General features: G+C 36.3%; 1 protein-coding gene across 4 annotated transcripts in view; it reads left to right on the plus strand.

The window, feature by feature from the left end:
* The window catches only part of VIT (vitrin), a 52,473-nt gene that overhangs the window by 24,857 nt on the left and 15,080 nt on the right, over positions 1 to 12,536 (plus strand). For 3 of the 4 annotated variants that reach the window (XM_039352301.1, XM_039352302.1, XM_039352300.1), the window contains 4 exons: positions 6,929 to 7,003; positions 9,010 to 9,231; positions 11,546 to 11,599; positions 12,036 to 12,074. In XM_039352301.1, the coding sequence (XP_039208235.1) occupies positions 6,929 to 7,003; positions 9,010 to 9,231; positions 11,546 to 11,599; positions 12,036 to 12,074 (390 nt within the window). The remainder of the gene's footprint in view (positions 1 to 6,928; positions 7,004 to 9,009; positions 9,232 to 11,545; positions 11,600 to 12,035; positions 12,075 to 12,536) is intronic. The other variant, XM_039352304.1, reaches the window with a different exon arrangement.

Consider the following 12,536-nt stretch of genomic DNA (forward strand, 5'->3'; position numbering starts at 1 on the left):
TGTCAAGCCATCTCTGATTATTATTATTATTAACAATAATATTGCTATTATTATTATATAATTTAATTCCTTCTGCAATATCTGTTATTGAGTTACTAAACATGACTAAAAAGAGTGCAGAATTTTAATCAGAAGACATATTGGCAATATGTTCCTCAAAAATAAACAGTTATAGAGATAGGACACCCTGCTAGATAATTAACAAAAGTTAATAAGAGGGGTAAAAATTGGTCCCTAAGCTCAGAAGTAGAAGTAGAACTCAATTGATGAGCACACCACTAGCACATATGCAAATTCACTGATACAATTTTTCACACTATTGAAATAGTCTGAATAAAATGCAAATGAATAAATCCATTCAGATCAATAAGCACCCTCTGCTTAGGGTTTACATAATTAGCATTTTTTAGTCTCCCTTATGACATTTTAGAAAAATTAGGGCCAAGAGATCCATCTATTTCATTTCCCAGACAGCATTTAAACTCTTTTCAATACAGCTCTAACCACTACTCTAACCACTACTACCAACAAAATTGGGTATTGTTTTAAGGATTGCAGTATATCTGTATTCATATCCTTAATCAAATGCCAAAAGTTTTGCATTTAAACTGCTCAGAAGTTGCTGGAAGAGCTGAAATCTGTGACTAAGGAGGGGGAGTGCAAAGGACAAAAGTAGTGGTCCACATAACTAAAAATCAAAAACAACAGCAGTATATACAGGCCAAGTGCGTCTGAGATTGTGATTTCCTTTCATTTCAGAATGACTGGCTTAGTTCAGTGCAACACTTATTTTGCAGCTGTCTTTTGCTGTACTCTTTTCAAACTTGGAAACTGTTCTATCTGTAAACAAATCACTAGTCTACAAGGAGAGATTACTTATCTAGGGTCAGTAATCTGTGCTCTTCAGCAGTGCTTTTTTTCTTTTAAAAAAAAAAGATGCTGGAACTCACACACATCATACAACCCGCCTTGCCTACCCTATAAGGTTCCATCCAAAAAAGGTGCTGGAACTCCATTCTGGGTGTTCTATGAGAAAAAAAGCCCTGCTCTTCAGGCAGAAATTAGGTGTCCAGCTCTATTAAGCTGCTGCAATATCAGCCCCCTCTACCACAAAGATCCAGCAGGAGAAGAGCAGTATGGACAACCATGGGATCTGGCAGGGTGAGAGCTGTGAACCATAAACACTAAGTTTTTGGTGTATCCCTGCATAACAGATACAGTGTCCTACATAAGAAATAACTACATCTCTATAGAATTAGATCACAACAATGATGAAAACTGCCTTGAATGCATTTGGGTAAATATAAAAGGGGAGAAAATGACATTGCCATAGGTGTATACTATAGGCCACCCAACCAAACAGAGGAAATAGATGAACTTTTTGCTAGTCAGTTAACTAAGGTATGTACTGTAGGAAGCACATCATAATAGTAATGGGGAGACTTTAATTACCCTGATATCAACTGGGAGACAAACTCTGCACCAAGTGGAAGATCAAACAGGTCCCTAGCAGACAACTTTGTCTCCCAAAAAGTAGAGAAGGGAACTAGGGGATTAGCCATATTGGACCTAATTCTCACTAACAGGGATGAAATGATAGAAGATGTTGAAGCCATAGGAACCTTGGGTGGGGGAAGTGATCATGCAATATTGGAATTCAAAATTATGCAAGCACAGACAATAGAACACAGACAAACTAGAGTCTTCGACTTCAAGAGAGCTAATTTCAATAAACTTAGAGAGAGCTTAAATGAACTTAAATGGATTCCAGAAGATGGTGGAGGACAGGAAGACCTGGAGGAACGTTGTCCATGGGGTCGCGATGGGTCGGACACAACTTCACAATTAACAACAACAACAAAGAGACAGCTTGGTAAGGATTCCATGGATGAGAATCCTCAAGGGGAAAACAACTCAAGAAGCTTGGGAAATTTTGAAAAGTGAGATAATAAAAGTTCAGTCTAGCACAATACCAATGAAGAAAAAAAATAACAGCTTTCAAAAGAAACCAGCATGGCTGCATAAATAAGTCTCTGATAAATTGAAAGACAAAAAGGACAAGTATAACATACTGTAACTAAGGCAGAATATAGCAAATAGCCCAAGCCTGCAAAGATGAAGTGAGGAAAGCTAAGGCTCAAAATGAACTAAGGCTAGCGACAAAAGTCAAAAATAACAAAAAAAGCTTCTTTCAACATGTAAAAAACAAGAAACAAATCAAGGAAATGATTGGCCCATTAGTGGGAGAAAGTGGCAAGAAGATGACAAGCAACAGGGAGAAAGTAGAACTATTTAACTCGTTTTTTACACAAAGGGAAAAAACAGCCCAACCTATCAAAAACGTTACCGTAAAAAACAGATTAGAAACACAAGTTAAGATAGGCAAGAAAATGGTAAGTGAGCACCTGTCCAGCCTAGACAAGTTCAAATCACCAGGACCAGATGGATTACACCCCAAGGTTCGCAAGGAACTGGCATCTTTCAAAGATCCTGGAGCACTGGGGGAGGACTGGAAAAGAGCTGATGTAGTTCCCATCTTCAAAAAAGGGGAAAAAAATGGATCCAGGAAATTACAGACCTATCAGCCTGACCTCAATACCTGGGAAGATCCTAGAAAAGATAATCAAACAATGAATCAGCAAACATCTAGAGGCATTTTCAGTTCAGCCCCAATCTTATCAGATAGAACTTGTTCTTTTTCCATAACAGTCTATTTACAGAGGCAGACACTATTATAATCAATTTCTGAATATATTATTCAAAAAATCCTTCAATATTTCCACTGCTAGAATATTTTGTTTCATAATTGTAAATCTATTTTAAGTATTCTTCTTTAATTGAAATATTTAGTTCCTTCTAGTTCCACTGGTGTCCAATTTTTACAATCTTATCTTATGTTTTTCTAAAAGAAATCAAAACAAAAGCATTTTCCCACAGAAAAAAAAATCAAATTAATTTCAAAATCTTATCTCAAATTTATCTAGACCCTTAGTTTGTTTCTAACTTTCTAAAATCAAAGTTTTACTTGGTGATTTTCCTTTTATTTGGGGGAACAAATAAATTTCCAAATTTGTAGCAGAAATGTCTCCCACTAAGGATTGAAGGAAAACTCAGTTAGTGTAAAAACCTTTTGATTTGACAGTTTCTAATGGCTGCAAAGCATTTAACAAACAATTCATAAAAATGATTAGAAAAGGAAGTGTGTAAACTTAATATCCTTTCAAAGATGACAACCATGGTTTGAGGAAGATGGTTATTCCATCATTTTCCAAAGCTTTAAACCTGCTGGTGAAGATCTGGTATAGCTCTCTGCTGCTCTTGTATCACCAGCTCTTTTTCATTGAGGACTATAGCCATTTAACCATAAGTTAGCTCTGGATTTGAGTTTGAATGATGTGCTAGATCAGTGGTTCTCAACCTTTCTAATGCCGCGACCCCATAATACAGTTCCACATGTTGTGGTGACCCCCAACCACTTATACATCACCGGGTGCCAGGGGCATGGCCAAAGAAAAGGGGGGGAAAATGGTGGACAGCATTGTTTGGCGACCCCCATGAAATGGTTGTTCGACCCCAAATGGGGTCCCGACCCACAGGTTGAGAACCACTGTGCTAGATCCTGGTGAAGATAAGATAGCTTACAATAAGCCATGATGAGAAACCATAGCATTGGCATAGCATATCATCCACATCAGATCTGTGGCTGGGGCTTTCTTAAAGCATATGAATTGGGAACTAAATTAAGATTGTGTATGAGCTCAGTATTCAAGACAAAACATTTCCAAATATTAAGCCTAACCTTGGAGATGAGGAGTGCCTTCCAGATGAGTTTAGAAAATTGAAACAAGCATGTAACTATTTTTAGTTTCCATATTTTAAAACAAAAAAACCCTAGCATAGCAGGCACATTTACTTTTCTTAGCAATTCCGTCAGTAAGTTGTCTCCAGCAAATTGAGTTTTATTTTTGACTCTCTCGTGATAATAACAGATGGCTAAAAGAATATAAAAACATTACGTAGCCACCATTTTGAAAAATAAGAGAAGATCAATAAAACAGCCACACATATATGTGTATGTATATGTGTATGTAGAAACAGCCATACGTGTATGTGTGTGTATGTATCTGTATATGTATGTGTGTGTATATATATGTATGTGTGTATATGTACACAAATATTTAATTGCAGGATCAGAAGACATATAGAGAGCTAGTCCATAGAATATATCCCTCCCTGATACAGCTGACAAAGTGAGAAGGAGCCTGTGGCCTAGAGGTAAATACAGCTGTCTAACATGCACACAGCCCAGGCTCGAATCTCAGAAGGGTAAGTGTGGCTGAAGAGAGTTAAGAAACTCTAAATAGTTATCCCATTCTCCCTTAATTCTTTGTTAGCAATCCAAATTTTATTATATATATATATATATATATATATATATATATATATATATATATATATATATATATATATATATATTTGTTTTCTGAGGTTTTCTCGGGTATTTGTATATAGGTCTTTGGTTGTTCGGGTTTTCTCCCGCGTAAAATTGGAAGTGTCTTGGCAACGTTTCGACGAAGTCACATTCGTCATCTTCAGGCTGGTGTTTTTAGCTTCTTGCTTTGAGCAGCAAAGGAAGAAAAAGGAAGAAACAGCTAAAACCACACATTGCTGCTCAAAGCAAGAAGCTAAAAACACCAGCCTGAAGATGACGAATGTGACTTCGTCGAAACGTTGCCAAGACACTTCCAATTTTACGCGGGAGAAAACCCGAACAACCAAAGACCTATATATATATATATATATATATATATATATATATATATATATATATATATATATATATATGTGTGTGTGTGTGTGTGTGTGTGTGTGTGTGTGTGTGTGTGTGTGTGTGTTAGAGATATAAAAATCCTCGAACTCTGGGATAAATAAAATCAGCTGTTTATTGTTAAAAGCAACAAAAAGCAATAAAAACAACCGTACATAAAAACAAATATCTACTGCCTTAGCTTTCGCCGGTCCTCTGCCAGCGTCATCAGAATAAGCGCTGGAAGCTGGAGAGTCTGCTTATAAGCTTAATCGACTCTGCGCTCTGCTCATCAAGCATGTGGTAGGCCTGTCTGCTCTAGTCAACCATAACAATAAACGGCTGATTTTATTTATCCCAGAGTTTGAGGATTTTTATATCTCTAACGTAAATATGCCTAGGATTTGCATTTTTAAAATTATTATACACACACATACACAAACACGTGTGTGTGTGGTTTTGTGTGTGTGTGTGCGCGTGTGTGTGTGAGAGAGATTCTTGGCAATTCTATGGGCCAGGTCTCTACATATCTTCTGATACTGCAATTAAATGTGTGTATATATACAGAAATGTATACATATATTTGTATGTTTGTACTTATACATATATACAAACAACATTTAATATACATATACAGACAATGTTTAATTATTTATTAATATCTACAGCTACATATTATATATATGATCAAAATGAACTCTTTCTGGTTCCAGATTAGAGAGTTTTAATGAAAATAATTGCAAAGAAACAACATGATTTTCTTGTGATCTTGAAACAGCTGAAAAAGTAGGATGTTAAAGCCTTTACCTTTAGTCATTAAGCTCCATAGAGCTACATTTAGTAAGGGAGAACCAGAAAACTAAATAAAAAATGCACAAGAAAAGACACATTAACATTCCTAAAATGGTTTCCCCTTTCAATTATTTAAGTTATTTATATAAAGTTATTAATATGTGGAAGTATGGGAGAGTATTGGCCCAGGGGACTGTGTGCTTTTTTAATAGAGTTTTTTATTCTGGTTGGGAGAGGGGTTAAACTTATGTGTAAAACCCAGGTTTCTGGTTACAGTATGGACTGCTTTATAAAACTTTTGAAATAAAAAATAAATAGCTCAATAACAAATATCACAGTATATGATGAACTGAGAATTTGCATTTTGTAATTAAAAAAAAGAGAGACTGAACGGCAATTTCAGAGACTAAAAGCTTCCAGATCCAAATAGCCTAACAACAACAACATTCTTCTATAATTAGAGATGACTTGGGTGGATATCAGATATCACACAGTTCTAGAATGCAGTTGGTATGTTTTTGGTTTAGGGCAGGGGTAGGCAACCTTGGCTCTTTTATGACTCATGACTTCAACTCCCAGAATTCCTCCCAGCCATGCTGGGAGTTGAAGTCCACAAGTCATAAAAGAGCCAAGGTTGCCTACCCCTGATTTAGGGTAATAAATAAACCCAGTCATATAAAGCTTGTTTGTTTGTTTGTTTGTTTATTAAAATGTTATGCCACTCATCTCCCCTTTAAGATAATTCTGAGTGGCTTACGTTATAAAACAAGTAAAAAATAGTTGTTAAAAGATTAATTTTTATTAAGAATAAATATTCTTAATTTTATTAAGAATTATATTAAAACCGAACTAAGAGAGCTAAACACTAGATGGGACTGGGATAATCCACCTCTAGCAGTGAGTGCCCCCCTTTGAGGCCCCAAGTTTTGATACCCTCCAGAAGGTCAAAAGGGAGGGGGCAGTTCTCATCTCCAGCGACAGAATGTTCCACCGGGATGGGGCCACAGCAGAAAAGGCTCTTCTTGACTTTGCTTGCTTCAATTCCTTAGGGTCATGATCTCATGAATCATGGTGTCTATGAGAAAAGCAAGATGGAATAATTGCCCCCTTAGGTAAATGGTGTCGGTGGTGTAATTTGTGTCAACCAGACTGTAAATTCATAACTGATATCATGTGTGTGATGACATAATCCTATGTGACATCACTGAATATGAGTGCCTAGTTCTTGATATACCTGATGCAGCCCTCAACTCCTTACCTGTTGGCTTAAAATTGTAGGTGCTTTTATATATATTCACTTATTGGAGATTTCGGTTTTGTTTTCTTTAGAAGGCAAACCCAAAAGAGGCGTACAGTATCCATCCATTCTGACCTATTCATCTTCTGAAAGCACAGTTACTAAAGGCAAGTGATGGATTTTCTGCTTGAGGGGGCATTATTGTTTTACCACATATGTATCTATTTTGTGGTTACTTGGATTAAGAACTTGAGCAAGAACAGTTTGTAACCATATGCTAATTTATATAAGTCTAGTATTATATGTGTTTCTTTAATGCCCTTTGCTTTATTGATCATTTAATGTGGCTTAAGAAGAGATTTTTTTAATTACTATGCCAATCTGTGCCTGGTAATGATTAATTGAGTAGAGTTCATGTCCTGAGAAATAAAATTCAAGGATTTGTGTTGCTCTGCCTCTTCCCATATCTTCTAGCTGCAAATGTAGGGTTAGCCTCTTACTCATCATCAAAGCCTTGATCCAACTCATGTAGCAAAGATACAAGATCTCTTTTCTAGGAATGTGTTTTTAATAATATTGTGGCTTCAAGGACACCCCATGTTAATTTTTTGGGTTATTTTTTTTCCTTATCAAATACGAAGCAAGTCATTTTGTATTTGGAATCTTCTGCTAACATATCTGTATGCGCCAAGTGTTTGTGATCAACATTTTGTATGTGTCATTTTGTGGTTCTTGGTTCTTTGCTTGTTGGAATGCTAGAGACCAGGGATTTATTATATCTTTCTAGCTTTGAAACGAATACAGTAAAATTATTGTTTGGATCCCTTCCAATGGTTCCTGCTTTGGGGGTGAGTTTCCACCCCAATCTTCATCATGTTGAAACTGTTCTCATTCATTTCTGCAATGCAAGTGTTTGAACTATTTTTGACATTGTTGTACAACTTTTCTGGGCTGCCTTTTTTCATCCTAGTGAATATTTTTTAAAATAACTTTTTTTGACAATTTATCCAACTGATGTCTATGACATCAACTGGATAAAGATCAAGGCTTGTTATAAATCAGAAATGAAGCATTCCAAATTTTGTATTCAAAACTTACATTTTAGCATTACTTTCTTTGAAACCCCCAGTAAGCTTGGCCAATAATTGCAGAATTCACTTTTATTAAAAATGGTTAAAGTGGGGATTTTATGTATCTAACCCATATTAGCATTTTTTCTTTAATCCAACGGCTTGAAATCACATTCCGTATTCCACAAAGGATCTACTTGTCTTGTAGAGTAGGCAAATTTTGGCTCCTCTTGGGTCTTTCTGGGCTTTGTTGATGCATATCATGAACATTTATTCGGAGGAGATATGACAAGGCAAGTGACAAAACTTGACTTGAAGTTCCCGATACAAAGCCAGGAGCTTGGAAGCAAAAGGACAGTAGTCTCTACTAAGAATCTCTTCTATGTGTCTACAGACACTTCAACAAACAAGGGAGGAGAAGGAGGAGGAAGTGGAGGGCTGGGAGGAAGAAAACTAAGGCCCTGCCAGAGAGAGAAAACACTAGACTGACTAAAAGCCAACCTTGAGACAAGAGGGATTTTTATATTCTGAGGATGTTGTCAGACAATTTTGTGAGGAGAGTTGCCCAAAACGTCAAGATGAGAGTTTTGATTGTGCTGGCACTTTGACTCTTAGACCATACTGATGAAGTCAAGCCTACTATACTTGATACTTAAAAATAAGTGAATTTACGTTAGATTTCTTATAAATTAATTTACATTTTACTTCTTTATATTCGGGCCCTCATTAGTCTACATATATACATACCCACACATAGTCAGAACATTTGTTATAAATTATTTTGTTTTTACTAAAAAGAGCAATCCTGTCACAAAATACTCTGAAAGCAGAAATGGTCTGTTGCAAATGAAGGTGCTGGTTCTGATCCATCACTGCTGGACTGTTGAGCACAACGTCATGACTTTGGAAGTGCTTATGAGGGACTGCTGACCTCCTCTTAGTTCTAACTGTTTTTATGTAGATCACATTGTATGTTCAACTACTAGCCATCCCCAACCTACAGCTGAAACCCAACCTAATTATGTTAGCGGGTACACAAGGAGGGCAAAGCTATTAAAGAAAGTTTTTTTTCAGTGAGATGCTATATTTCAATCTTAATGTAGGAAATTCATTACGGAAAGGGTCTCTGACAACTACAGCTCCATTACCAGCCACACATGGTGCCGCTCACACATTCAAACGCTTTACCATCACAACCGAATTGGTCAGCACAACTCCAAAGGCAACCACCACTTCAGCCACCATTGCACCGATGACCTTCACCAAAGTGACAACTGTTACAGTGGCAAAGCCTCTCGTTGCAGTGCACAAGGTCAGGGATCTGGGTGAGTGAATGAAGAGGAGCTTCACGAACTAGCTGTTTAATAACCCAATTCGATAGGGCAATGGAACAAATTTGCTAGATCAACCTTCTCACCACCATTCTCATCTCATCTCATCATCTCATTTGTACAAATGTAAAGCATTTACAATCTTCTGATGATTCCACAGAAGATTGTTCAGAATAATGCAAGTCTGATGGTACTGTACCTCCTCCTCCTTCTTATAGTTCTTATAGTGGAGAAATGTCTGAGTCTCTTCCAAATGTTACCTCACTGTGGATTTAAAAAATGTTTCAGCCCTACACAGTTCTTTTTATTCAGAAATATTCATAGGCATGTTTCAGGCCTCCATACAGAGACTGTGAAGGCCATTCCAAAACTTTAATCCTTCTTTTATACATGTACTTCATGGTTAATATAACAACTTCTTTTCAGTCCCATTGTTACTCGTCTTCTAAATTTTGGGACACACTGAAATATACTATTTGATCAGAGGACTTAAACTTTTTAGATACAATTGTTCTTCTAGTTCTTGATTAGGATGCTTAATATGCTTCATCTTTTTTTAGATTTAGTTTCAGCTCCTTCATTCATATCCAGTGCTTCTCTGCACTCTGCCCAAAAATCCTTTCAAAATCTAGGCTCTACGTATTCTATCTGAATGTGTATAGTTTGAATCTAGTCCTGGTTTATTACATGTAGTCATAACCCAAGTCCAGACAAAACAAGATATAAAGCAATCAAGTTCATTTTCATAGAACTGATAACACTTTTTTCTTTTTAAACTCTGTTTTAATTTATTTTTTTTAATTCCATTGATTCTAGTGAAATAATATTAATGAGAAGTACAGTGTAGCCTTTCTTCTGGCACAAATATAGTAGTCCTCAACTTACGAAAGTTCATTTAGTGGCCATCAAAGTTACAAAGGCACTGAAAAAAGTGATTTACAAACATTTTTCACACTTATAGTGTTGCAGTATCCTCATAGTTACATAGTTACATCAAAATTCAGACAGTCAGCAACTGACTCATATTTATTATGGTTGCAGTACCCCAGGGTCATGTGATCATCTTTTGTGATCTTCTGACAAGCAAAGTCAATGGAGAAGCCCGTTTCACTTAGCAACCATGTTACTAACTTAATAACTGCATGGATTCACTTAACAACTGTGGTAAGAAAGGTAGTAAAAATCACTTCACAATTGTCTTGCTTAGCAACATAAATTTTGGGCACAATTGTGATTGTAAGTTGAGGACTACCTATACAGCAACTGAGACTTTCATGAATGTGGTGGTAGGTCTTCCAGAGGCAGTCTTTTAGACTTTTTCACAAATCTTTCTCTACTAGCAAATCTTTCCACAGCCTCTTTTCCACTTTAGAATATTAACCTTATAAAATAGTCCTTTTAATTTTTCATAAACATGACTTAACAATTTTTCCTAAGAATTGGCAATGTGTGGCTTTTCAGATATTATTAAGATTTTAATCATCATGACGGTAATCCTTTAACATCTAGACAGTCATATGTTGCCCACCTATTTTAAAAGTTTTTGAAAGAGAGGCTAACATTCTTAATGATTTGTTTATATGCATTCAAGAGAGAGAGAGAGAGAGAGAGAGAGAGAGAGAGAGAGAGAGAGAGAGTTGGTTTCACAAAGTAAAATGCAACATGTACTTTTGCTCTCAGTTTTTTACCTTATGAATATTTGGAAAAATATTTTTTTTCCAAAGCCAAGCCATAACATTCTGAGGTAGGACATCTAACTCTCCCTCCCTCTGAAAACAGGACTGGAAAAACTTCTAGCTTCCTGTGAGAGTAGGTCACTCTTTTCCCAGCTGTGACCTTGCCCTGTGCTGGAGAACAGGCGGACTCTGCCCACCACCTGCGACCAGGACTTCTTCAGTCTCAACCTTCCATTTCATCTTTCCAGACTACTTCCCTTCTTCTTGCCATCTCTCTTAGTTTTCATTTGGAATTTCACATGGATGCCATTGGCTCACTCCCAAACAATGAGCTATCCATGGACTCATCAGAAGAGGGGACCTCCCTTAGCAACACAATGTTTTATTTCACTTCACCATTTCTTTCCCTGTAGGTATCAACCATCCCTTCTGTATTGTTGTTAAGAAAAATGCATGATTGTGTTCATGAAGTCACCAAGAAGTGAAAGTCAAGTGAAAGTCAAAACTAAAACATCTAGGCTGATATTTATGCTTTGCCTATTTTCTCCTCCTGCCCCCATCAACTTGTTTCATACACTACTGCTCTTGTGCTTTTGTTCTCAGTAGTAAGATACTTTCTTGTTCATTCTTAGGCTCTAGCAATGTCCATCCAGTTTATTCAGCGGTGGCAGCAGCCGCAGCATCAAGTAAGTACAAGGACAAGGGAATGGCTTTACTGAAACCACAGCCCTTTCAGGTGCACCTGAAAGCAAATATCAATAAAACTGTTTTAAATTGATTTCATTCAGTAGAGAAGAAAGTACTGAAATTTCAATTATATCAATAATATAGCAATAGCACTTAGACTTATATATCGCTTCATAGTGCTTTACAGCCCTCTCAAAGCAGCTTACAGAGTCAGCTTATTGCCCCCAACAATCTGGGTCCTCATTTTACCGACCTCGGAAGAATGGAAGGATGAGTCAACCTTGAACCAGTCAGGCATTCTAACCACTGCGCCACCACAGCTCTAGTTTAAAGGATTAATACAAGCATTTTCAACTCTCAAAGTGGTAAAAAAAAATCTTTTTACAAAGTTTGGGAAACTTCAAATAAAGTATTCTATTTGAATTCCTATTTTAGGACAAGTTCAAACTGTACAAGGAAGAACTCAAAATCAAGGTATGTCCTAATTCAGTGGACTTTCTAATTAAGACAATGTTAAGGTGTATTAATTAGCTAATCAGTAAAACATTTTAAGGATGGGGCTAGTAATCCTAAGATAGATAAAGCTTTTACTATTTTAAAATTTTTCTTAGAAAGAATTCATATTCCTAAAAGTAAAACTATCTCAATATACTTGCTTTTGAATAAGTTCCTTGTTAATACTTCCTAGTAAATTTTCAAAATTATTTAATATGATTGAGCCAAATTTAAATAGCTTTATCTTAGTTGCTTTTTGTTAATTCAGAGGTAATTTTATAGCTTTCCTCTAAGTATCCACTGAAGTAATAATTGAAAATTTTACACCAATTAAATCTTAATTTGGTTTGAAGGGGAACCTATAATCAATTATGTCAACAAAGACAGAACCACACAATTTAGCAAACAAGCACTGAAAATAAATGAGGCATCCCTCTGTTT

Source organism: Crotalus tigris, unplaced genomic scaffold (assembly GCF_016545835.1).
Source record: "Crotalus tigris isolate CLP2741 ecotype Arizona unplaced genomic scaffold, ASM1654583v1 scf7180000018420.1175843, whole genome shotgun sequence".
NCBI lineage: Eukaryota > Metazoa > Chordata > Lepidosauria > Squamata > Viperidae > Crotalus > Crotalus tigris.